We start from the raw sequence: 27,523 nt of genomic DNA, 5'->3' as shown, positions 1-27,523 counted from the left end.
GTTCGAAAAGGACAATATGTATGCATGCTATAGTTGGTAGGCTATGGTGCTTCTAACGCTATGGACTGCATCTTCCTTTCTAGGGGTGTCTTTGTTCCATTAGATGGATTTTAACAGAGATTCTGGCTCTAAACTGAAGCATGAAGAATGTTTTCCTAAAACCATACAGCCTTACTCGTCTTATTTTCACGGCAGGGGAAATTATTCTGTTTAAAACTAAAGCAATGACAGATTTACAAATTTTTTTCTTTGTTTTTGTGTTAATACTGTTTCCACATACGGTTATATTAATGGCCCATGCCTGACCCTCTGCAGTCAGAACTAATTGTCTTTTCACTTCAATGCAGATCCAGATTGGCACAAGAACTTCAGGTAGCAAGAGAAGGCAGCAACATGGATGCCTCTGTGTATCTGCAAGTAATTAGCAGCGTTTATTTGACACGTCTAGCACTGCTCTACCCAACGACCAGATCATGTGGGACATATATTCATCAAATCAATGGACACAGAGGCTCATTGCATTAAAACTGCATATTATATGCTGCACTCATGCACCTTCTGCAAATCCATAGGCTTACCACAATCTATCCGTTAAAACGTTCACATATTTAAAAAAAAAAAGTGTCCATTTATATGCTAAACATTACATGACATTTGGCAATTTAACTTTTATTTTCCTGTTCGGTGTTTTACTGTATCTCACACGCACTCACACACACGTTATAACTGCATGCTTTCCAAGATAGTTTAGAAAAAAACAGACCAGAGTGTTTGAGGGCTGGCAGTGGGAGGGAAGATTAGCACAAGCATCCTATCATCTGCTTGTCTACAGCATGCTTAAACCCTTTTGGTTTCAGCTGAAAAGGCTTGATTGGAGCAAGACTATGCAGATTTCATTAACAGCCTGGGATAGTCCTATTTCAGCATTATTAGACCGGTCGTCTTCCCCCAAGCTCTAAAAAACAGGCTAGTAGAAATCCGATTCCTCCTCACTGGAAGTTTGAAGTCCCATTTGGCACCCAGTTATCCAATCCACTAAAATCTGATACCTCAAAGACAAGAATGTCAAAAGCTGAAGCCTTTCAAGGTTTAATAGCAGGTTGTTTTCACTTGTAGCAAGGAGATTGCTAGTGTTTTCTACCCACAATACTCATTGAGACAATGTACTGTAAGTGTCTTTTTGTATTTTTTTTTCCATTATGGGTTTTGGCCCAAACTTGGCACCTGTGCTTCTCAGGCTGTGGGAATCTTAAAGCGGGTCAGAGGAAAGGGAGAAAATAATAAAAAAAAAGGAATGGGAGGTAGGGATTGTTGGACAGACTGTGGTTGCTTCACAGCAGATCTAAAGCAGCACTTCTGCTGCCTTCCTTTACACATAAAGGCATTGTGATTTTTTATTTTTGTCTCAGCGGAGAGAAGTTTATGAGTTATAATATTAGAAGTAGCTGCCCAACCACAATTCTAGCCCTTACTTCTCCCAGTTAGATGAAGGAAAGTGCTCGGACAAAACACGTGGACGGACAGAGGAAGGGTTGGAGAAAGCAGCTTTTACATCTCAATAAAAACTGCAGTAAGCTTAAAACTGACAGAGATGTACCCTTTTTTCCGCCCCTTCACTGAACATACATAGTCAGGAGCAGCCAGCCTTAATATCTCTCAGAAAAGGTTGCAGTCCGCGGCTTATACTGTCAAGCTACAGTAGAGAAAGAGAGAGAGCTGCATGCAGAGAGAGCCGATGCTTCAACTGGTTAAAAAGGCAAAGATTCTCCCATTCCCACCAACCACTGGGTGTCATGTTTGGACAGTGTGGAGGTATAAATCAAAAAGAAATTCAAACAAAAAACAAAGAAATAACAGAAAAGACGTACGAGTAAAGACAGAGCAGTAGAGTGAAGGTAAAATGAGGTTCAAATATTACAGTACAGGATCAGTGGGTTTGTCCTTTATGTCACTCTCCGTCTCGGGGTCCTCGTCACTTGAGGAGTCCTTGTCCACGCTCAACCAACACTCGGCCGCAGGGTCGACCGATTCAACCAGTCGCTGTTAAGGTGGAGTCGGCCACTCAAATCAAACAAAACTGCTCAAATCGCTAGCAAAACAATCACTGGCCGCAAATAATGGTCTAAAACTGACCAATAAGCAGCCAGCGAAAGCTCGACCTAGCTCCAGTGAACAACTGGATTAAAAACTGCTTAAAAAATATAAATAAAAGAAAATAAAAAGACCCAACCAGCTATCTTGGATGTTATTTAAGTTTTTTTTTTTTCATCAAAACAAGAGCGAGACTTTTTTTTTCCCCCCAAACCTGACTTCTGGCACCATAGTAGTATTTGCAGTTTTAAGTAGTAGTCTCGTTGGAGTACGTTGGCAATGACGAACGGTGGGGAGGTTTAGGTGTCAAGGCAGGTGCGCCTCCTGCTGGCCAGGAGGTCTCTGTAAACGGAGGAGTTGAGGAAACGGGGGAAGGAGTCCCGGTGCATCAGGGTGTAAATCTGGAGCTGGGCCTCTTCGTACATGGTGTTGCTAGGCTCCGCTAAGCTCTGGTTTATTCCTTCTCTAACCCGAGAGTCCAGACTCACCTGGGATGGGACAGAATATGGCTTTTATTCTGAAAGTCACATTCACGTTTATTCAATGAATAAAATGTATGCTGAGTTTATCTCCTAAACGCAATCAGTCCAATCAATGAACTCACCTCTTTTGGCGACAATATAGAGACGTAATCTTCGTATATAATCCGGGCCTTCTCATCCACCACTGAGGGGTTCGTCTCCTTTTTTAACTCCTCGCAGGCCAACCAGAAAAGCAGGTTGTCCTCGCTGTACTCGGAGCGCAGGAACTCCCGGAAGATCTCCCGGCCCTCCAGCGAGCGCAGCATCATCTCAAAGCTCCGTGCCCAGGACAGCAGCTCTTCTAAACTGGGGTGTCTGTGGTGTAACAAACAGTCAGACAAGCAGAGGGACGGAGACACACAACGATGAGGACGCAAGGGACAGAGTTGGACTTCACTTACTGTTCTTCAACAGCTTCAATACTGCCCATCTTGGTGCAGGTTTGCCGTTCACTCCTCTCAATTCTATCTTCATTCCTGTAAATGAAACATAAAACAGCTCATGTGCAACTAGACAAAATACCACCATTTATTTCTTGGAGTTTAAGAATCAAATCAATTGATTTGATTTGTAGCTGTATACATATCAGGGTTCTTGCCAGCGTATTTCAGCTGGGGCTGAAACTAATGATTATTTTGCTAATTGATTAATCTGCAGATTATTTTTTAAGATTAATTGATATATAATCGGATTGCAAAGGATTCCTTAGAGAAGATCGGTGAATAAACCAGGTGAAAGTAAAACTTTTTTTTTTTGGATAGAGCAAGTAAACAGACAAAAAAAGCAATATTTAAATGCAAAATATATATTTTTGGTGGTTTTGATATAATTAGTGATCTAAGTAGATCTCTCTGTCAGCAAAATTCATGTTTTAGAGTCTATAGTGTTAAAGATTATTCGATCACTAAATTAGTTACAATTATTTTAACCCTTTATAGGGCAATCAGTGGAATACTTTTAAAATCAAAATTTTAAGCCAATAGTGTTACTGGAATCCAGGACAAGACCTTATTATCTTTGTAACGTATTTTGATGGCAAATAACAAGAAACGCCACCTTCCCCGAATACATTAAGAAAAATTACTAAAGTTGTTCTATTAGAAATGAATGAAAAACAATGATAGTGAAAGAAACAACACACATACATGTTAGAGGTGAGTATTGGCATGAGTGTTGCGATTCGATACATGTTGCGATACTTGGGTCACGATAAGATATTATCACGATATTGCAGTATCACTATATATTGCAATATTTTCCCCAGCTATCAAAATCAAATGATGAGATAAAACAGCAAGTGCTGTATATTTTCATCAGAAAATATTGATTAGGTATTATTATCCATGTTGTTTGGGGTTTTCTTCCACTGTGACTGCCTCAAATAGAGATTTGGTGCTGCATGCACAGTTAAAGGGCTCCACAGCGCTTTCTGCCAGAGTGGTGGTGCAGAGGTAGCCCATTTTCCCATCAATGTTTTATGTAACCATTTATTTTTTTTTTTAAATCGATACTAAGAACGAAAGATCGATATTATATTGGGCAGCCGAATATCACGATATATCGCCAAAACCATTATTTCCCACACCCCTAATACACGTACAACATAACCTTAGAGGCATTAATGCTGATCCTTACATTTATTAGTTTATAAACCTACATATAATTGTTAACTTTTAAACTATACTTTTAAAATTTTCAATTAGCTTTTTACCTTTTTTTGTTAACTTATCTTTTTTTCAGTCATTCAGCATCTTTGCTGAATGACTGGATATAGATCTTGTACTTCTAGACCTCACTGAGGTACGGGGGGGGGACTCCATTTGTAAGGGGTATGCAAGTGATCAAAAACGATAACTTGCCCTATAATGGGTTAATAATCGATTACTCAAGATTATTCCAATAAATTATTTCAGCTCTAGTTTCAGCGTAAATCAAAGTTCATAATGATGTTGAAATTACGCTGTCAATGGCCGCGGAGAGAGTGTTTTCAAACAAATGAAGTAGGGCTGTCATAATCCAACACTGATCTTATAAATTGGTCCAATATTAGCCAGAAACTTAATATCGGATAATATTGACCTGCATCTAAAAACATTGATATAAGAGAGCTAATAGAAGCACTATAGTTTAGTCGGCTACAGCACTTCCACCTGCCTGCGCTTGTATCCTGCTCACAGAGTCAATGACATCACAACAACAGGTGGTGCAAAACTTTTCCAGCACGTTTCCTCCAATTTATACATTTTTATTTTACTTTAATGGTTTTTTTATATATATAACTTAGACATTTATATAACCTTTAGTTAATAGTAAATGATGGTAAACATTACTCCACAGCAGTAGGTATTTCCTTTCATGCCGGCTTTACATTTAAGTCCATTTGCTTTGTGCGACTGCGTGGTGGAGATAACAGAGATAAAGGTTTTAAATATAGACCCAGAACTTATTCTGGGCAGATAGAAAATTGCTTCACAATCCTGATACTGCTGAAAACTGAAAGCGAGAGACAAAGATGCAGTAGAAGATACGACCTATACAGCTTTAAAAATTGTTCAAATGTTTGTTGGGATTTCACCCTCTTGCTAAACATGATCCTCTTGCATTTTGTAAACTAACTCCAAATAACAAAATACTAGAAGTCAAACAAGATGTTTTAGCTTAAAGTACAGTTTGACCTCTAGTTCTGTTTCAGCTTTAGCTGCAAGACTACAGAAAAATAACAGCAGCAGTTAGCCAACATAAACTTTGAATATCCTTCAAAAAGTCTGACAAAATGTTGATTTTACTTCAAAAATGGAAAAAAAAAAAAAAAACTCCTTAAAGGCCCAACATATTTGAAGCCGAGCTGTTAGTTTATTCCTCTTCTTGCTTAAGTTAATCATTAGTGGACACTAAGAATAAAGTTTCAGACTCATCACAGCAGCCTCTCTGTCTCAGATCTACTTGCAGAGACTACGTTGTAACAAACTGAGCAGTCTATTTTTGCCCCTCCATGGAGGATCTTTCCTTCCTCTTGCTGTCTCTTGTCAAAGTCCCTATTGTGCAGCAGTAATGGGCTAAGCCAGCCGCAGTCCCCCCGCCCCCCGGCGCCCTCACAATACGCCTAAATATACAAGCTGTTCTTCACAGCTGTTTTGCATGTGATGTTGGGATGGAAATAGAAGACACCCTGACCAGATAAGGGCCTTGTGTAAGACTGGGTGAGGATTCTCTCTCTGTTTGACCCTTTTTATATCTTCCTTAACATTTGGCTTCCAAAGTCAAACATGAACCAAAGTAGGAGATGGGATGTCTGACTCAGAGGCACGTTTCAAGCACTCCACTGAGGAGACACTGGGAGCATTCTGCCATTTACATGTAAGCCTGACTAAACTTTTACCCACGCTCAGTAAGCTAAGCAAATGATCCCCTCCAGCCTCAAACCAAAACAGTAAACAAACATATGTGTTACAGAGGAATTTGTTTTTTCAGGGCTTAGTTCGGGGGAACTGACACCATCGCTGGGCTCAAGCACAAACACGAGCGCACTCACAGTCCCCAAGCTGCGACCACTTCAGATGAAGTGCCGTGAAAGAAGCAGTGCATTCACCATTCACTGCCTGGAAACAATGTTTCATTCACTCCTCTCTCCTGGCAAGACCCGAGCCGCAGCCAGGCAGCTGGAGAAGCTTCACTTCAGCTCTTAGTTTTGGTGCCTTGCTCAGAGGTAAAGCAAGAGACTGCAACTCTCTGACCTGCAGAACAATTTGTTCAGTTTCCTTTTAGAAAGCCACCCCAAATACCGTTTTAATACCAATTACAAACCTAAACATAAAGTTTGGATCTTCATCCATTTTACAAAGATTAAACCAAAGCCTAGGCAAAGTGTATTTCCATTTCATGCTACTCTAATAATCTTTAAGCCCTTTATTTAGTCCCAGTTTGCAGGACTTAAGATCTGAGAGGAAACACGGTTTCCTTCACATGACTGGAGTTAAATTTCGATTTAAACAACGAACAGGAAATCTTTTGGATTTGTCCTGAACCAATAATCAATATTTATTTTGTTCTTGTTAAATTAATAAAGTGATTACATGACTTCATGCCTGTAGATCAGTTATCTCTACATTCTCGTGAATTTAGCTGTAAAAAAGGTCAGGTCATGTCAGGTACGCTGGTCATTGACCTTGACGAAGGCACCTTACAGTAGAACTACAGTCAGTCCCTGGACTGGCATGGCTATCATTGGTCCTAATAGTTAGGGACAAATGCAGAGGACAAATTTCCCACAGGGATCAGCTTCATAGTCATGGTATTTCTTTGATTTTATTTAGTTTGCTAAGTCTATTCATACGCCCACAGACTGCCAGACGTTGAAAGGGCAATGTTATTGCGATTAATGTTAATATGCAGTCGAAAATGTACACATTCAGTAATAAAATGTCACAGGGAATGGTATGGGGGGGATGGTCATTTAAGAAGGGGGATGATTTTTCATATTTTTTTAAGAAGGGGGATGCCATCCGCCCTCATACCCCCTCAACTCGAGTACTGATTGCTACAAATATTTCACTTTTTTATCCCTTCTTGCTCAAAGCTCAGTTTTAATCAACTTCTGAAAAGTGATTCTAAGGTCTTCAATGGCTAACCCTTGCCGGATATTTATGGTCGCTGACCTGCCGGAAGCTAAACAGGCTGCCTACTAGGACTGCCTGCATTTAGCTTCATGTTTCCTCCTCTAGCCATAGGGCTGGTGGTCATAGATTGCATTATAGCAGCCGCCACACCAAGCCGTCTATCATTCTCCCGCTCCATTCTCCCCTTACTCCTAAACAGGACCCAAAGACAGTTGAACTCCTCCACTTGAGGCAGGAACTCTCCCCCAACCTGATGGGGACAAGGCACCTTTTTCCGGATGAAAACCATGCCCTCGGACTTGGAGGAGGGTGTAGAGCTGGTCTACTGTTCCACAGCCTTACTGGGGAGGCTGCAGAGTGGTACTCCCCTATGGTTGGAACACATCCTCCGGTCCCTTTCCTTATGCAGGGGAACCACAACCCCAGTCTTCCAATCTAGGACCACCGTCCCAGACCTCCACACCGTGTTGAACAGCCATGTCAGCCACGACAGCGTTGAAATCATGCAGAGCTGAAAGGTACTCAGATTGGATCTCGTCCACCCTAGAAGCCTTGCCACTGTGGAGTTTTTTGACCTCCTAGGCAACTTCAGCCTGAGTGATGAACCAATCCAGCCCTGAGCACCCTGTCTCTTCTTCCCCACAGAAGGCTGTTAGATCGATCCTCAAAGTATTCCATCCACCATCCAACAATGTCCGCTGTCAAAACAGTGTTAGCAAAACACTGCCTCCCCCTCTGGAGGCACCGGACAGTTTGCCAGAATCACCTTTCAATTCAGTAAATTTCTCTATTTATTTGTTGTCAAACGGTGAATCGACTAAACACACTTTTCTAGTCAAAATGACCACAATTACATTAAAGTCTCATTCCCACATTAATACAGCAACACATAGCTGAGCGGGACACTCTGGGTTAAGTGACAGCCTGCGCCCAAACATCAAAGGGATCTCCTTCGCGGTTAGATGTTTTTACAGTGTAGAAATGCAGAGTGAGGCTCTGTTGTCGTGTTTTCCAGGGAATGTTGCAGTTTTCCTTAAATAGCACGCCACGTTTTTACATTTTTCATTTGAATGCAAAGTAGGCATAGAAAGCCTGTCAGCACCCTGTGAAAATAAAAACAACTAGTGACAGGAAGAATGGAACCGTATCCAACTATTGACTGATCTCTAGGTGCGCTTTTCATTTTTGTCTCAAAATCTGACCGCAGAAAACAGAAATGCTGATGTTAAAAACGCTTTTTATAAAAAAGTAAAAAAAAGCCTTAACAGTCATTTCAAACTAAAGAAACTACTTTTCAAAGACAAAACAGGAAATACAAAATACAGCATGTGCCTCCAGACGGAGCTGAACACTGAGAGCGACTTATACTCCCATTTTCTTTGATAGCTATATTTAGTCTTCTATTAATAGTTCTCAGAAAGAAAATCAAATTATTGATAATGTTACCAAAAAAGCTTCATGCTGCTCATCTGACAGAGACCCTACAGTGAGGCTACTGTTCTGTTTTAAAAAGCTGATATAAGAAGTTGTTTGGTGATCTTTAAAAAAAGCCAGTCAGTTTAGAAATGCAATTATTTATGCAAGCTCTTTCCTGGCCATTGGTGATGGGAGGTTTTGGTCCTTTGCTATGCTGTCTGTCCATCACCCAATTATATATAAAAAGCAGGAAATCATTACATTTTGTCTATGGTATACATTTCAGCAATGTTACAGAAGTAGAGAAGTGCTGAGTAGGGCTGGATATTGTTAAAAACCTGACAATTTCCTTCTATTTCACTTCTTCGACTCAATAATGATTCAATTTAAAAGCTTCCATATTGATTTTGTAATTACTGGTAGTAGAAATACCTGGGTGTTCACGTCAATGATAAACTGGACTGTTACAGCACAGTAGTTCTGTATTGTATGAACAGTTAGGTGAAGTTTTTATTTAAATTTGTGCCGTTGATCTTTCCTTTGTCTAATGATAATCACCTGCTGGCCTTGGGAAGGACACAGGTAGACTCCAAAAGGTAGATGAAGGTGCTGGATTGTTTGGAAATACACCATAGATAAACAATTCCGCTAAAAAAAGCATATTTTTATTTAACCAGGAAAAAATTTGCATTTAAAATCCGTTTTTTAAGGAGTCAGGAATTATGATATAGTATATTTACTATGAAAAAAACTTTACTATTGAGTTTATATTCTGAGCTTTTAATTGAGTTTTGTTTAATTTATAATGCATTTAAAGCGTGCAATACATTTTTATTATTCAAAATGGAAAAGAAATAACTAGACATACAAATAAATAAATGAATAAACAAAAAAAATGTGTTTTTGTCACAAAAAACAACTAATTATTTTTCTTTATTTTGTTCTTCATTTATTTATACATTAATATATGTGAGTTTCATATTTAGTTTTGTCATTTTTTTGTTCCTCATATGTTAAAACCTAAATAAGGAAAGAGCTAGATTAATTAATGAGTAAAATAATTGATAGCTGAAGCCCACTCTGAAATACATTATGGTTTGTGGTTATATCTTGTTTGATCTATTTCTATGTTAAACAGTGTGGTGAACCAGGCAGCAATATTCAACTGTACTGCTTGCTTACCAAAGACACTTGCAGCAGCCACACCAGCAGAGGCAGCAGGTGTTCGGTCGGGGCTGTCCGGGGGCCTGGGGTGGGGCCTCGATGTGAGCCGCCTGCCTTTTTCTCATCTCCACTCCACTCACACTGTGGGGCTTCACGACAAACGCATGCACAAATACAGAGCATAGTTAAAAATTATTCAAAACAATCGCACGCTAACAGAGAGAGCAGAACCAAATCAACCCTCGTGTTCCACTCTCCGCTCGCTGGAAACACGTAATCCAGAAAGAGGAGTGAAGCTGGAGTTGGGATGTATCCTGAAGGAAAGGATGAAGAGCAACAGAGAGAGCTGAGGGAGGAGGAGGAGGATTCCCATCCTTGTTTGGTACGAGGGCTTTCTGGCTTCGGCCCAAGTGTTTCACTCAGCCCTGACACACACTGGATGTGCATTTTAATGGCCGCAGACAGAGAAACTGGATCTGCATATCACACACATGGATGGGCACATGTGCATAATAAATATACTAATTCATGCACAGCTGTATTAACCCCTTCATTTTCAACCTTCATCATCTGTTCAGCATCAGAAGACGCAACATCTGTCAGCGACTGGCTGGAGATAAAGATTTGTGCAGAAAGCTTTTATAATGTGGGGCCTTTTTTCCTGGCACTGATTGATCGTTTTAATTGACACTAATCTTTGTGCCACAGCCGATTTTCTCTGCTAATGTTTTTGTTTCCTGATATGAGCTCTCCTTCTCATATAAAACCCTACAGGAACAGCATGGTAATTAAGCAGCAGGGTTTTCTGATTATCTAATGATGGCTGGAATACTTCTCTCCAAAAACAGATCAACTCTTCTAAATTCGGACTTTATTTTAGTTCAGAAGGACCCCTCCCGCCAAACGTTCCAGCCCTCCTCAATTCCTTGAACTATAAATAACGTAATTCTGTCAATTTGCCTCGTTAGACGTACTAATATCCAACCTTCTCCTCCCTATCATCATGAAATCACTCGGGTTGCACAGAAAGACTCGATCAAAGAGTCACAGCATCCTTTGCACTTATTGGCATCCATGCATTTAAAACTCTTTAAATTAATAACAGTATCTCACACTGAAACGTAACAAAAAAAAAACTTTATTGTAAGCACATGATTTGAAGGGCAATGAATCCCATCCACATCAAAATAAAGCCATTGTTACCAAACATACGGCACCCTCTAGCAATTTCTTTTTAAACAAATTACACTTTTTGACTCGGCTGCGAGGAATTTAAATGATCATTGACTTTCTGTTTCCTTGTGTTGTAAAAAAATAAAGAGACACAATGGCTGATTTCTGTTAACAACTCTGAAAATTTGCCAGAAAATCACTACTCTTTTACAACCATTGTTATCTTTACCCTAACAAATAATAAAAAAAAAAAAAATAAACTACGGTACACATTGAGATAGCACAAAAAAAAAATAAAAATCTTAGAAAACTGCAGCAGAGAATGGCTGCATGAGGTCAGCCAATTTCCATAATGGTTTTAGGGACCGCTGTAAAATGTTTCTGTGGTTAGTCTGCTCCCATTTTTAAATCAAATGAACTTTAAAACAGTGAGATGAGCAAACAACCTGATCAATGTTTGAGATTCTCGGTGGATCAGGAATATTTGAACCATTTAATGTCATATAATGTGAAGTTGGAGGGTGACCACGGAGCAGACTGGAATATGAATGATTTTATTCACAATTTTATGATGCCGTTTTTTTGCTTTCTTTAAGTTGTATAGTGCTTTATTTCAAGGGTTCACTAGCTGCCTCTTGGCTAATGCTAAGTGGATTTGAGTGTTTAACTTGTTGCCAACTTCTCAGATGTTTTCGACCATTAGATTTATAATCTTCATACATGGCCTTCATTCTAAGGATTTTTGACAACTTTCAATATATAACCTTAAGCAGTCATATTACTACAGACTGGTTAATTAAACGTCCCCCACAAATGTGCTTCTTTAGATATTTTACTGCAACTGCCTGCTAGCCTAATGCCCTTCCTAAAACTGAACAATTTTTGCAATCTTAGCAAAATATTGCATGTTCCACTATATTATGTGACACAATGTGTCATTTTATCTGTACACATCACAGTTTTCTACTGAATAACTTATGTCCTAAGACAATAGGCAACTTTATTAGTGAGCCACAGATCAGCGTTAGACATCCATCTGTGCCGCTAGTGTTGTCGAAACAAATCTTAGAATGAGGAATTTGGACGCAGGGATGTCTGAAAAAACAAAAAAACACTTGGGATGCTGGTTTACCTGGCGGGTTCAAATTAAGAAATAATATATTACCTCCATGGACAATATCACAATACCTCAGCCTGCTGGTTCATATGTGCATTTAAACAAAAATAAAAATTAGCCGCTTAGCCGCATCTTCATCCCCAAATTCCCCCAAAACATAACAATTAGATAAGCTCAATATCAAATTGTACAATAAAACATTTAAGGTTTCTTAGGGGGAATATGTTCAAACATAAATATAATTTTTTACATAAATTAATAAGTTTGCCAAAATGTAACTCAATATATAGAGCGTCAAAGTTTATTCAGTTATTATATATATTTTGGGTCAAGTGGGTGATGTGAGGAGTTGGTCTAGGGCCATCTCTGACAGCAGCTGCATTCCTTTTAACTGGTCGGTAGATGCAGGTTTTTGTCAGCTGTCAAGCTGTGCTTTTTAATATCAGACACTGAAATATGATCACTTTATGTTATTTTTGGTCAAAAAACCCTTAAACTGCAGTCCTAGAACCCGCCTCAGTGCAACATAAGACCACAGATTCAGAGTTATAAACAATAATGCCTCAACAATCTTTTGGCTTGATTTCGCCAAATAGCCATAAAATGGAAAAACAACACAGTGGAAAACATACTGGACAAAGGAACAGCACCTAGGTCAGCACCTAGGTCAGCTGACTTTGAAAGACTTATCTTATCAAGGCACAATTAAATACAGGGTAAAGTTAAAATATTAATTATCAATAAAAGCAGACTTTTTTTAACTGAACTTCGGATCCTCCCACTGACAGACAGTTCAAAAGGGGCAAAAAGCAAGATTAAGTTCTAAACAGCTGAATTTACCAACATAATTGAAAAAACAGAAGTAGAACCATAATAATTCAATAAATACATAACTGTGCCTCATTAATTGGTCCATAAATGAAACTGAATTTTAAATGTGGCTAAAAAAAAAAAAATAAAAACTTCACCTGCACTCCATTTCAGGATAGCTACGTTGCATCAGGGTGGTTAGGATCTATGTTTGCATAATTTCCTCCTTGATTTTGCCAGTTTTGGTCATCAGCATAGGATGCGCATATTTATGTGGACAAACATGGCAAGTTGTTTGCACATGCTGCTCCACTCGTTTTAGACTTGCAAAGCGATCTACTAAACCAGGTAGTAGATCAGCTTTGCAGAGGCCATTTAATTTGCAGGTGTTTTAAAAAGAAATTAATACATTTTTATGATCAATCGTTTTAAGTGAACATTTATAAAACATGCCCTGTGGATCTGTGATGCTATCAGCCTGTTTCTCTTTCAAAGATGGTTTTATGAGCTCTTGGAGGTAACCGATCAGTTAAACAAATAATCTGGTGGCCTAAGAAAAAAGGCTGAATCTTGTTTCATATTCTATATCTAAATCAAGATGGAATCGGCGTACCAGAGAAAAAAAAATCAACCATCCTTCATGGTTATCTAAGTTCTTAGAATAAAAACATAGAGAACGCCTCTAAAATTACTTAAAGAAAAGAAAGCAGAGACGATTTAAGTACGTAGATCTAGAGAGATTATAAAAACAGGAATTGTTTTAGTGAAATGGTAAAAGAGAAGATTAATAGATGTAGAAAGTGTGATAGTCATAGTACCGACCGGAATCGGAATTGTTTTTTTACAATAATTAGTTTAGCATCTATTGACCAGTACTGCTCAGATTGTTGATTAAATTCATAATAGAGGAAATTTTCTCATTGCCTTAAGTCTGCCAAAAACATTTCTAATGGTCTTACTCCAAATGTAACGGAAACCTTTTGTCATTTTTTTTTTTACTTTAAGCCTGAGCAAAGGTAAAGGATAGGCCTTCAGATTAGGACTGCAACTAATGATTATTTTGTACATAATTAAACAAGGTGAAACTCAAACTTTTCTACTTCAGGAGTTCTGGATATAGCATATTGACAAAATAAAAAGATTTTTTTTTTTTTTTACAACATAAATGTAAAACATTTATACATTTTTTTTTACAATGATGATTATTTAAGTAATCGATTAATCACAATTAATCCAATTGATTGTTTCAGACCAACTTCAGATTAAAAGTGATGTCTAAGGACATGAAGCTGTTCCAGCTTTGCAGGAAAACATTGTGTTGCACCAACACGGACATTTCCTCTCTACCCAAACTTTCAATGCGCAAAATAAACTATTAAGTGTACATAACTCACAAACACTTTCATTGGAAAGTGGACCTACAAAATCACTAAGGTAGCAGAGGCATTTTTAGACCTACTGGAGTAAGACTTTTATCCTTATTTCCTCTTAAAATGATACGCCACTAATGACTAAATGAGCAGCTGAAAGTTTTTGATGGAAGCAACTGAACGGAAGGAGCTACTTCTAAAACATGATCACTTTACTGACAATTAAATAATGACATCTCAGGTAAAAAAAAAAAAGCTACTAAAAAAACTACAAGATTCTCTAAGCAGGGTTTTTTTAAATACACATAAACAAATGAAACATATTAATACTGTAAACAACTATAGTCAATATAAAGAAAGCTCTTACTTGCAAAGTCATAATTCCAATATAATCCCTAAAGATCCAAATTACAAACAATATAGGCTTCTCCCCTCTTTATCATTCCCTTTTCTGAGCATAAGCGCATGTGATGGTTCACAATGGTGTGACAACGGGAGGTAAGCCAAGCACAACCTGCCTGATATGCAAATGCAGTCGTCAGACCAGTGTAGCGACCATCAGTTATTCAGCAACCAGGCAGCACAGTGGAAAACAGGCTGCCGGATGCAAATAACGGTGAGGGTTTGGCTTTGTTAAAAACCAGAAGCAAAGGCTGCTTTGACAGGAGACGCAAATGTTGGTTGGAAATAAAAATATTTTTAGTCACTCAATAAAGATGAGTGTCTAAAAAGGGACCCAGAGAGGTTACTTTAAAATAATGACAGGGAAATACTAATGGAAATACAACTAAAGTGCCTCATGAAAAAAGTATTCCCCAACAAATATTACTGCAAAAAAGGTGAGTTGTCTCTATGTTTTTCCCATTCCTCTATTAGACTGAAGTCCATGTGGCTGTGAACATAAATTTATTAAGTCTTTCTACAGATCAATAAATGAGTCTGGACTTTGACTAGGCCCTTTTCACTTCAGGTCTGCTCTTACGTACCATTGTAGCTACCCATCAACTCTGAGCTGCTTCTCTGGACGCACTAAAGAAAGGTTTCTCCATGGCACGATGCTGCCACCACCATACAACAGGGAAAGGTCAGGGAGACGAGCAGGTATTTTACTACCTGCAGTTTTGCAAGTATACCATGGGTTACGTTTAAGGCTCTAGCAGCTTCTTCCACCTATTCTTGATACTCCACATGTGGCAAATCCTAAACAGGACTTCTTCTGGCTTCCTTCCTATGACTTTTCACATTTTGCACAGCTTTAAGCCCTGAACACACCAAATGCGATTTTGCGTCCGATCCTAGAGAAAATAGGGCCAGATGACGTTGTAGCATTGAGAGTGAGTGGAGATGAACACATCCAACATGATTTTCTGCAAGAGGGCTTGCATAGCTCTGACTGAGATAGACCACAGCCTTTGTTGCTGCGTTCTTCTTTCCTTTAAACATAGTTCTCATTATAATTTTTTTATAAAGGCCTGAACACACCGATTGTTAACGACTTTTTACTCTTCGATCCAATTTTTTTTCAAAGTTTCACCAACTGTGTATAGAGAGGCTACGCTTAGGCAGGGTGGGCAAATCTGCAGCGATTTTTTTCACTTCTGTCTCTGTGCTATACACAAATAAAAAAAAAATTCCACAATGGACTTTATGACAGATAAAAAGACATAAAACAAAACACCAGTGCATTCTTTAAAGCAAAGCATCACTTAATAAGTCTATGCAACATCTCAAACCAGAACAGATAGAGAATGTTCATAGGAATTTAAAAAAATATGAGAGATCTACATCTAAAGATAAGAAAACTACAGCAATAAACGCTATGAGGTGGTTTATATGCTGACTGAGGAAGTGAGAGGTGATTCTCAGAGAGTAATCTGTGATGTTTATTGAAATTTTTCCATCTTTTTTTTTTATAGAGGGGGACAAAGATACGCAACGTTAACCTGCTTTGTCTGCCCCTAGTTATTTTGTGAGGCTCAAAGACAATCACTATTTTAGTATATCCGCTTTTTCCTCCTGAAGTTATTTTTTTCCCCCGAGGAGATCAACAAATAGCACTTTCTGTCCCTCGTTGTTTTTGTGAGGCACTAAGGGGATCACTAACTCGTCGTTTTCTGTCCTCCTGAACTCCTGTCATGGGTAAAATATTGTATTTTTTAATGTTTCATTGATGGTTTTTGCTTGCTATATATACAATGTGGGATTCCAAAACTGACTCTTTGCCCGTGTGACTAACAGATTTTATTTGTTTCTTTATTTATTTTATTTATATATGTATTTTCTCTTAAAGAGGATGTGTTTTACATTGTAACCGTGTCTCTCTTCCCGTCAGACAAATGAAATTGCCAGTGAATTGCTGTGAAAAAAGACCTGGGGTCTATCTTGACTTTTAGGGGAGTGGTGGCTTAGTGGTTAGAGCATTGCACTTGGGTTCCAGAGGTACTGAATTCAGGCCCCACTCCTATTGACAGTCACTCTGGGTCCCCGAGCAAGACTCTTAACCCCACACTGCCCCCCGGGCGATGCACAACGGCAGCTCACTGCTCCCCAAGGTGATGGATTAAGATTCATTATTTCGTTGCTTTGTACTTGTGAGTGTGTGATGACAATAAAGTGGAATTGTTTTCTGAATTCTATTCTTAGTCAGAGCAATGCAGCTCTCTTGCGTAAAATCATGTCAGGTGTGATCATCCCCATTAATTAAATGCTAAACGCAACAACCTCGTCCAACACGATTTCCTGTCATATTGGACGCAAAATCGGATTTAGTGTGTTCTGACCTTAAGCCTTTTAAAATCCTCTATCTGTTCTGATTTCTGATGCTGTGCAGCCGCCTGGTCATTAAGTGGGGCTTTGCTTTTTTGCTGCTATGTTTTATTTTCTTTATTTTTTGTAAAATAAGTTTTTAGAACCGTTCCCATTCAAACATGGGACAGTGTTGCAATTCATTGGGGAACAGAGACAGAAGTAAAAAAATCTGCACATATCGGGATCGGCTCACCCGGTGTATTCGGAGGCTCTCTATACGCAGTCAGTGTTATGTGGAAAAAGTCGGATCAGAGATTAAAAAGTGATGTGCAACCAGTGAGACTCGGCCTTTTCCCCAGGTCTGCTTACAGTACTGTGGCCCTTGGTCTTTGGCATACCGTTTGTTTATCACTGTTTTCTAAACCTCTCAGGCCATCAGAAAACAACTGGACTTATACTGAGAATAAGATCCACAAAAATGGACTTTATCTACTAAGGAACTGACTTTTGAATGCATTAACTAATTTTCTTTTCACAGTATTGGAGTAAAGAGCACATCATTTTTTTATTTTTTTTTAAGATTTTTATGTTGTTATTGTTGTAATTCCCATAATACAGCACTATGCACAGATCTAAAAAAGCTGGGCGAACCGGACAGCGGGAAAGATCAAAATACAGGCACTCCATGAGAACATTGATAATAGATGTAATGAGAAATAAGAAATTCCAGATATAGAAAAAAACAATATCAAAAAAGAACAGTGACTTTCAAACATGTAAATCAGAGAACACATACACACACGCATGTATATATATATATATATATATATATATAAATGACACCACAAAATCCTTCGTCATCTTCACCGTCGACAGGCTGCTGCCATGTTATGCTTCTTTTCCAGACATATGGAACCAGTTATATCCAATTAAAATTGTTTTTATAAACTTATTTTTTTTTTTAAATGAAAGCATTTAAAATGCCACGATAATCACATTTAATGAATTTTAATGCAAATTATGGCCATAATTAAAAAAAATTATAATTTAGTGACCTTTAATTATTTTTAATGACCCGCGTAAACCCTGTATTTTTATGTTAATTGAATGTGTCAGTAGTTAAATATTTAAATTATACACTGTGTAACTTTTAGCCACTAGGGGTGCTAGGCCTACAACTTTCAGATTTAGCTCCTCCTGTAGACCACTAGCAATGCTATTTAACTATAGGTCGAATCCGACCTATAGTTAAATAGGTGAGCTTTTGAGAAGGGCGATGTTCACGGAACGTTGATACCTGAAAATACCCAACTAACAATTTATCCAAACTTGTCAAAGATAAACAGAGGTTGTAATTTGGTTCTCTTGTTACATTGTGATATTGATGAAACCTTAGAATCAGCTTCATGCTTTATCTAAAAACCACTGTGCACCAATAAAAAAGGCGTTTATAGTAAAGCGGCAATATTAACAAATAAAAAAAATTCTCATTGAGTCTAATTAAATCTGCATTTAAATTAAGGAACTTATGAATTAGAATATATATAATATTAAAGAACATTTTTTTTTTACTTTAATGTGTTTGTTAAAAAGGCAAATAACCGTAAATAAACAGGGAAGTTTAAAGGAAACCAAGAAAAACTATTTAACATCCATGTTCTTCACTTTGAAATAACCGTAAACTTTTTTTCTGGCACTTTCCAGAACAGCTGTTATTAACACTTACCATGAATTAACGAGTTCCTAAACACAGGTCAGACAAAGCAGTCATGGCGTGAGGTAATCGGTTGCTGGGTGGTAGCAAGCTGCTTGACAGAGTCACTGATTGGTGGAGTGTCTGAGCGTGCTGGCTGATTGGCTCGCTGGAGCTACGGAACGAGGCGATGGGGTACTTTTTACCACGGCGAGGAGGAGAGGTTACTGGTGTCACCATCCCTGACCCTGTAGCACAGGAAGGAACACGAGAGACGGGGTGAGGCGGAAGGACGTCTCTCCTCTGGGTTCCTTCACTCACTTCCCCGTTCTGCTTCTGTTGCCGTCGGCTTCCTAGGACCTCAACGGAAAAGGATCCTTTCTACGCGTGAGAGAAGAGGAGGAGGCGAATGTACAGCATCTGAAAAAAACAAAACAAAAAGTGAAATATGATTAAATCGACTTTAACAATATAATGAAGCAGGTCCTTTATCTATTACCTATAGATCTATAACCTTCATTTAACTAAAGTTTTTCTATTACACATATTTTCCCGCTGAAATGGTATCTATGATCACCATTAAACTAGGCAATCACAAAAGTCCTAGTTGTTTAGGTGCTGACGTGATTTACGGCCTAATCAACGTGTCGTGTTACAAAGGAAAAACAAGACGAGCCTCTGGTCGGATTGTGAAAAAGCTAAATACTTCATGGTCACAAGTTATTTACACATTAAGACAAGGAAATAAAGTTCCTCATTTAGCAATGCAGAGCAGAAAGCCACAGGAAGTGCACTTGTACTATTATTCCACCTTAAACAGGATCATGCAGAGGGCGGTGAAGTACTAAATCACTGATAATACCTCCAAAGCATCCTAAAAGTGGTGGTTTTCAGTTTTGTTTTACTATCAAACTCTTGCAGGTGAAGCTAAAGGCTGTTTTTAAACTTTAGGAGGTTCAAGTTCAAAACAAGGATGCCCGATATCAAAATCTGGGTAAACACCTATATCTGTTATTACTATTTACGCAGGGCCGACAATCAAACAGATATTATATATTTTCCCTGCCTTCGGAAACTGAGTAAAACTGACCGGACTGCTGACATCGTTCCTCTGCTTCAGTTAAACGCCCACAATCTTCTGTTGCATCACCATCAATGTCACATGACCGGCTGACCTGAGTAGATATGACTGGATTTTAATCTGTTCAATCTATTCAAAACTTTTCCTAGACGTTCCTTTTGGTAAGAGCTAGACCTGGCTATCAATTACATTTGCAATATAATAAAAATTTAACACAACTATATTTTAAATAGCAGAATCAGTAGATTTTGTCACATTATATGTAACTAAAGTAAGACACTGACTTTCTCACTCAAGCCCTTTAGGAGACAGTAATGCAATTAAAGAGAGTTTGCTGGTAGGGCTGAAAGAATTAATGAGATTAATCATGATCAATCAATTATTGAAACAATTGTCAGCTAACTTATTAATCGATTAATCGTTAACTGGTATATAGAGACTCTAAACATGCCTTTAGCTGAGAGAGCACCCATTTAGAGCAGTAGGTATACCAAGATAGCATTTAAGTAAAAAAAAGAAAAGAAAACTTTCATCTCTCAATATGCTCTATCCAGAACTCAAGTTGAAATATTTTAATTTCACCTGCTTTAACTTAGTAAAAGAACCTTCTTTAAGGAACTTTTTCTATCCGATATTAAACGATTTGCAAAAATAATCCTTATTTGCAGCCCTATGCCACATGCATGGGAAGAGAGAGTTGCAGTTAGCGCAGTGATCCATGCGAGTACCAGTGAGCTCTTTTCGAAGCAACAGCAGGAGTAAAGTCCTGCAACAATGGGCTCTAGGCAAGCGCACTTCCAAGGTCCTGAAAATGAATGAAAGACTGCAGGAAACATCTACCGTACATGTTGGTGGACACTAGTGCAGAAGGAAAGCAAAATCTAACTGCAATGTTAGGAGATTTTGTCAAAATGGTTCAGCCCTGGTAACCATTGGTGTTGCACCGATACCGATACCAGTATCGGACGGGGCCCCGATACTGCCCTAAAATGGTGGTATCGGTATCGGCGAGTATCCAGTAGAACTTTTTAATAAAAAGTTCTACTGGATTCACTTTGTATTAGATTTTTTCCTGCTTCACAAAGGTAGGCAGCAGCTTGACAAAGCCATGATGGCAATTATTTTACATTATTATGGTATCGGTATCGGCCGATACTGCACAGCCAGGTATCGGGTATCGGTATCGGGGCCAAAAAATGGCATCGGCGCAACACTAGTAACCATAAAGCTTTAGTTGTACCATTAGTGGTCTGCGAGTGTATTGCAAGGGGTAGATGAAAATAATTAATTTCTCAGGTAACAAAATAGGGCTGGGATCTGTTCTACTTAAAACAACAACTTAAAACTTTTTTTAACCAACCTTTTTCAACCAAAAAGCATGTTCTTTTTATATGTTTGAATTCACCTTCAGCTTTGATATCAAAATCATGCAGAGGAACAGACTGCAAATAGAGAACAGCCTGGCATCAGCTGTTTTTCTACACCTGAGCTCATGAAAGCAGCTCAGGTGTCATGAATGATGAAAACAATGTAAATGGAGGTAGTCTGACAACAGAATTTTGTTTCCAATCTCTAATGTTTAAATATAATTATAGGGGAGTTACTTAGAGGAGCTCCAGTTTTATAAAGGCAGATTTATAGTATGATTTTATTTTGTATTTATTATTTGATTTTTACCTGCTTCTGGGAAACATATTTATGTTGTTTTTTTATTGGAGTTGGAAAGAACAACATGCCAAAAAATGTATTCCCCAAGGATAAAGGGATTCAATAAAATACTTTTAATTTTATAATTAGTTATAGTTCATTCCAGTTTTGGACAGTCACAAATATGTTTGACTGAGAGGGGGATTTAATGGTAAGAGAAATGCCCAAAGGGGTACACAAGACGAAAAAAAAAGGTTGGGACACACTGCTTTAGACGAATATAAGCTTCAGCGAATAACTTTACAAGAGGGAAAGAATCATTTATATCAGGAGCTTGAGGGAGACTCTTGAAGGCTGAGAATCAATTAAAAAAGAATAAAAATACTCCACAAAATCAAACATCAGGGTGCATTCACACTGCCTGTCCGGTCCAGGGATCGGTTTAACAGCAGAAAATTCACAACTTCACTTGGTGCAGCTTCTTTTTTTTCTTTTTTTTACACAGAGACAAAGCTAAACATTTTTTTGCACTTCCAAGATGGAGGAAAATAAAAACATGAAGAAGACAGCCACATGAAAACAGTTTGGCAGTCCAGGGGATTTCTCTTGCTACTTTGGTGTCCAAAACTTCTCGTTGCCCAACCACACATCCCCATGTCTTAGGATTGGTGCTGTTATTTTTCTTTTACTTAAACTTGCTGCTCTTTCATTGCACCTTCTCTTCCTGTTTTTGGTACATCCTGGGCCCGCCACACCGTCACTCAGCAAGCAAAGCGCTCTGCAGTTTGAATAAACCAAACCCCGTTCAGCAGTTGTAACCATGCCAGGGTACGGATGGGCTCAAAGATGTGTGATCGGCTCCAGAAACCAGACTGGTGTAACATGGTGGAAAACTTTTTTAAAAGGTCTAAATTGGAAAACATTGTTACTAGATTACGGTAGATTTGTATGGTAAATATGTGGCCCTTTATTAGAAAATCTAACATTTTCTTTTTGTTTTACAAAGCCGTTGTTTAGCATCCGCCATGTTTCAACACAAACAGCTTGCAGAGGAAAACTCTGATTTAGATTCAGAGTAAAATTACCCACCTCTAAAAGTCAATGCAACACAAATATATTGTCGGACTAAAGCTTTACAGAATAAATCGGTGTTCTGTCAGATGAGCATACCTCGTAAGACCAGCAATACCTATAGTCAAAACACAAGCGCAAGACGTCAGATTTGTGTTTATTCCTTTAGTTTTATACCTCAACGGGCCGTGTATCTATGGAGGACCAATCCTGCCACAATTAAAAATAAATACAGAAATAAATAAATGCTCAAAAAATATATAAGCATACAATTAATTGCCCCCCCCCCAAAAAATACAATAAATAAATAAATGTAGGTAGAAATGAAATTATACAGTGAGACATAAATATACCTCTTAATTAGCTTCTTTGTTTATTTGCCTTTGTAATAGAGTGAACCCTCCTTTATCATGGGGGTTACGCTCCAAAAAGAGCCTGCAATAGGCGAAATCCGTGAAGTAGAAACCTTTATTTCTTAACAGTTATTATACAATGAAATACTCCATAAAACATTGAAATCAAGGAACAAAAACTTATAAACAAATAACTACTTTTCTGTACTGTAACATAATATAGTTATAAATAAATAAGTAATAATTTGAATCATCAATACGAACTGAAGGGTATTGCAGGGATCAGCACTACCCCACCGTGACGGATTGGAATGGGAGAATTGAAATGAAAAATGATTATGAAAAAAAAATACAAAGTACAGTAGGAGAAATAGTGACTGACGTGTACAGTACAGTACACTATTTCACTGCTGTTCTGACGGAGCCGCTGCATCCTGACTCTGCTCTGTGGCGTTTTTTTCTTCTAAAGCCTGCGGTGCAGGTGTGTTTTTTGGAGAGAAGAACATAGTTTATCGGTAGTTGTTGTCCCTTTATTTTCTTCTGGGCCAAAAGATCCTTATAAACCGACATGCCACCATCGATTATGTTTGACAATAAAGTTTAACAATGCATGATACAAATCCGTGAAACAGCGAGACCGTGAAAAGTGAACCGCGTTATAGTAATTACCACTATTAATAGTAATAGTAATTACCTTATTAATTTATTGTCCTTTATATTCTTCAACTTTATTTATTTATTACTTATTTCTTTAAGTATTTATTTATGTGCATGTTATAATTATAACATGCAAATATAATTTTTGTCTGGTTAATTGTTCCTTTGTATTTTTTTCACCCTATTCATTTCTTCAATGCTATTTATTTCTGCCTGTCGTATTTACATTTCTGTACGCATTTTTGCCTAATTATGCATATGAGGAGAGGTGTGTCTTAAGGGCTCATCTTCTCCCCATTGGTGGGCTAGCAGCCACCGGCCACTGTCACAACAAACATGGCTGCCTACGATGAAGTGGTCAGTGAGCTGACATATTTTTAAATATGGCAGGAATGGTCTTCCATATTATCCCTTTAGTCTCAAAAAAACCCAAAAAAAAACAATTTAAGGTCAGATCGCCATATGCTTCAAAAAACACCAAAAAGAAAGTAACTAAATAGTTTTTTTGGACATGACTAAAGGGATAAACGCTCATTGAGGTGGTTGAAGTGTATTTTACGTACCAAACTAAAGGGATAAACTAAAGAGATAAAGGGGGATTGACTATGGGTATGCTGGTCTGACAGAGTATGCACTTTTGACAGAACACCGGCAGTTTTCAAATGATAGACATGTGCTATGGCTTTGGCCCTGTCTGAACAGCTGTTAGCTAAACTCTGTGCTATGAATTGGCTTCTTTTACTGAAACTGGGAGTGTGCAGGCAATTAAAGAGGAGTGAGTAAAACAGTTACTGCTCAGAGCCTCACTACAGCGCCCTGCTTGAAAACGATTTAACCATCCCTTTAAGGAAAGTTTTCCAACACTGAATCAACTAATACCAGCTACTTTAGGGAGCTCACGAGTTGATCCAAAACCAGAAGCTTGCTCTGAGCTATCACTAGTCTGTTAAACCTTAAAATAAGCATGAAAAATACACCTTATTTAATTATTAAAATACTAGTTACATCTTTATTTTTGGTGCATATTTAACCTTTTTCATTTATTTTACCTATTTTTTAATGCCAGTCCCTTAAGCTTGAAAACATTTTTTTTAAGCATTTATCAATTAATATGTTTGGTAAATTAACAGTATAGACCATTTCCATTTTTGTTATTTCTAGGTGCATCGAAATCAATAATATTTGCACCTTTCAACCAGCCTCCTTCTATCATATAATACATGCAGGATGAGTATTAGTCCACAGAAAAAAACAGCCCTGCAAAGGGAAAAGCCTTTATAACTGCTGATGGCAGTTTAAAAAAGCTGGGTTTTAAACAAAGGGTTCTTCTGTATTTTAAGGGCCTTTAAAAAGAGATTTTGCATAGCCGTGTGCAAAGATAAGGTTTTCGTTTGCATTGCACTTGAGAGATTTTCCACAGCCAATATCCAGGAAAAAGACTTCTCTAAAGTTACTTCCTCAAAAATGCATGTGCAAAAAAGAATTGTGCAAAGTTAAAACTTTAAGATGAACCTAATACTGATTGGTTAAGAAGCCTTTTTTGAAATACCTTCATATCAACCTATTTAGGAAAGAACTGCCTTCAAAGTTAGGTTGAATAATGGAGCAGGGCCACATTCAACACACCGCCATCCCAGGCTGGAGTCCCAACCCATAGAGACTGTTGCTTTATGTCTTCCTCTTTTCTTCACCCTGTTTCCTGTCAGGCCACTTTCAAAATAAAGGCTGTCATACTACAAAAACGAACATTTGTAAAAAATAAAAAAAAGAATAACTTTATTTCCTACTATCCCTATGCTTTAAACTTAATTTCATTATATTCCAGAGAATGTGCTGCAGTGAGTTTTTCTCGTTGAATAGTACATTAAACAGAGCTCTGCCCCACCCCCACATGCTGCTGTTCAGCTCTAGTTTAGAAATAGAAATAGAAAAAAACTTTATCGTCTACCATACAAAATGATGCTAGAAATTTGCCTTTGGCTTGCTCACGCACAACAAAGTAAAAATACATTAAAATACAATTATAAAAGAGTTAATTGCAGACACAGCAGCAGCAGCAGATTCACTTCATCAAGGGAAGACCGAGTAACATGACCCAAGTTTGCTGGGTAAAGAAAGCTACTATTTTCTTAATAGTAATGACACTTAAGTGATGCCCCCATAGAATCGCTCTTCTTGGGGTACACTCTGCAACCTAAAAATGACGTGTGTGAAGCAATCAACCCGAGGAGCTTCCGGATACAGAAAGCGCCCGTCTGCTCTTATTTACCCCTAATTTCTGTGTTATTAACTACTGTTATGGGGTAAAGAGAAGTACAGCAAAAAGGGAAAATGTTCTGCACAGAAAAAAATCTATTTATCAGGGGCTTACTCTGTATATTTGCTGTATCCTTAATATGAAAAACAAAATTATAAACTTGTGAATTATAACATTATAACTATCACAGCTGCATTGGGTTTTCCATTGCTGAATGTGTGTAAATCAGGGGTCTCTTTAACATTTTCCAGGCCAAGGACCGCCAAACTGATGGCGAGATGGAGCGGGGACCCCCTAATTATATATATTGTATGAAATTGTGTTATATCAAACTAGTCCTATAGTCTCTCTATTACAGATGGAGTAATGTAACAAAAGTAATTTCCCCCTGGGATTGTTAAAGTATTTCTGATTCTGATTCCCTTCCCATTGTTGATGGGACAGGTGTTGTGAATGAAATGGTGCCCAGCTTGACAGAGCTCCTGTTTGTCGCTGAATGTGAGCATTGATGACTGAAAGACATCTTCTGCCTCCATTTATCTGTTTACTACAGTGTGTTGATTTCATGTTAATGTGTATTTAAAGACATTTCAATTAGTGGAAAAAAATTGCAGGGGAAATATATATATATAAAAAAAAAAGTAATCAACCAAAACATTTGCGACCCCAATGGAGTAAGTGGACCCCATAGGGGTCGCGCACCCCCTGTTGGAGACCTCCAAATTATAAATATAAGATCTAAGATATGTTCCCTATCACTCATTCAGTTAAACAGACTAACAGCAACAAAACCAAACCCAAATTTAACTGAGAAATACATTAAAATGACTATACTAAAATGAATCCATCAGGCTTTCAGCATAATTGCTCAGACCAAACACCTGGTTTACTAATTAATCATTAGGTATTATAATGTTCATGTAGACATCCATAAGTTACATACATGTTTCAGATAATCTGGAACATGGTGATGAGAAATGTGTGTCTCCCATGTTTAAGTTGATCACCCAAGTTAATGGGATCATAGTGTCCTAGGATGCAGCTGGAACATAACCTGTGCTCAGAATCAACACACCCATGGGAAACTGCAGAGTGGCTGTTCCTTCAAGAGGACAAAATCATCTCACATAGCGGAAAAACAAAAGCTTCAAAGGCATAAACTCTGTGGGATGGTTTGTTTTAGACATGATCGGTGAACTGTCACAACCCGGGGTGTTTGGGATCAGTGTGTAAAGGCCTGTGCATATCTTCAGATGTGAAGTAGATCAGCTTCTGTTCTGTGTGCACTAGCTGCGCTGCTAGCCTCCTGCTCTGGGTCGCGTGCAGCTGCTGGAACCGCTGTGTGTCTGAAAGAGGGGAAGACCTCCTAGCTTTAGCTAATGAGTAACAAACCAGCCGGGGAGAGAGCTGCTCGGTGCCGAGTATCGCACAGAGGCTCTCCACAAATCAAACACCACCCACTTTCTCGCTGGCTAGCTTTTAGCCCGAGAGCCGCTATCTCTGACAGCGCGAGGAGGAGGCGGCGGCGGCTAGCCCCAGTTAGCCCGAACAAGCGGAGTCTTACCTCTTCCCGCTGGCCTGTCACTGTCCTACAGTGATGGGTGTGAAAACGCGGCGTCGTGACGCTTGTTTAGAGGCATGGTGGATGGGAATCCCACGGTGTTATCGTGTCCAGCGCCGCTGTTTTTCCTGCCATCCGCCCCGCTTCAGCACCGATCTCCGCCGAGCTCGCCTGGAT

General features: G+C 38.5%; 1 protein-coding gene across 1 annotated transcript; it reads right to left on the bottom strand.

Moving 5' to 3' along the window:
* Positions 1-27,523, bottom strand: LOC107098122 (regulator of G-protein signaling 17-like). The gene is made up of 6 exons (XM_015395600.1): positions 27,350-27,523; positions 18,753-19,139; positions 9,827-9,957; positions 3,014-3,088; positions 2,696-2,927; positions 1-2,579 (listed from the first exon to the last, which is right to left on the bottom strand). The coding sequence occupies exons 2-6, from the start codon at positions 18,753-18,755 to the stop codon at positions 2,391-2,393; spliced, it is 630 nt and encodes a 209-aa protein (XP_015251086.1). The 5' UTR covers positions 18,756-19,139; positions 27,350-27,523; the 3' UTR covers positions 1-2,390.

This window comes from Cyprinodon variegatus, unplaced genomic scaffold (genome assembly GCF_000732505.1).
Source record: "Cyprinodon variegatus isolate N-32 unplaced genomic scaffold, C_variegatus-1.0 Scaffold749, whole genome shotgun sequence".
NCBI classification, from domain to species: Eukaryota; Metazoa; Chordata; class Actinopteri; order Cyprinodontiformes; family Cyprinodontidae; genus Cyprinodon; species Cyprinodon variegatus.
This window is presented reverse-complemented; position numbering and strand designations above follow the sequence as displayed.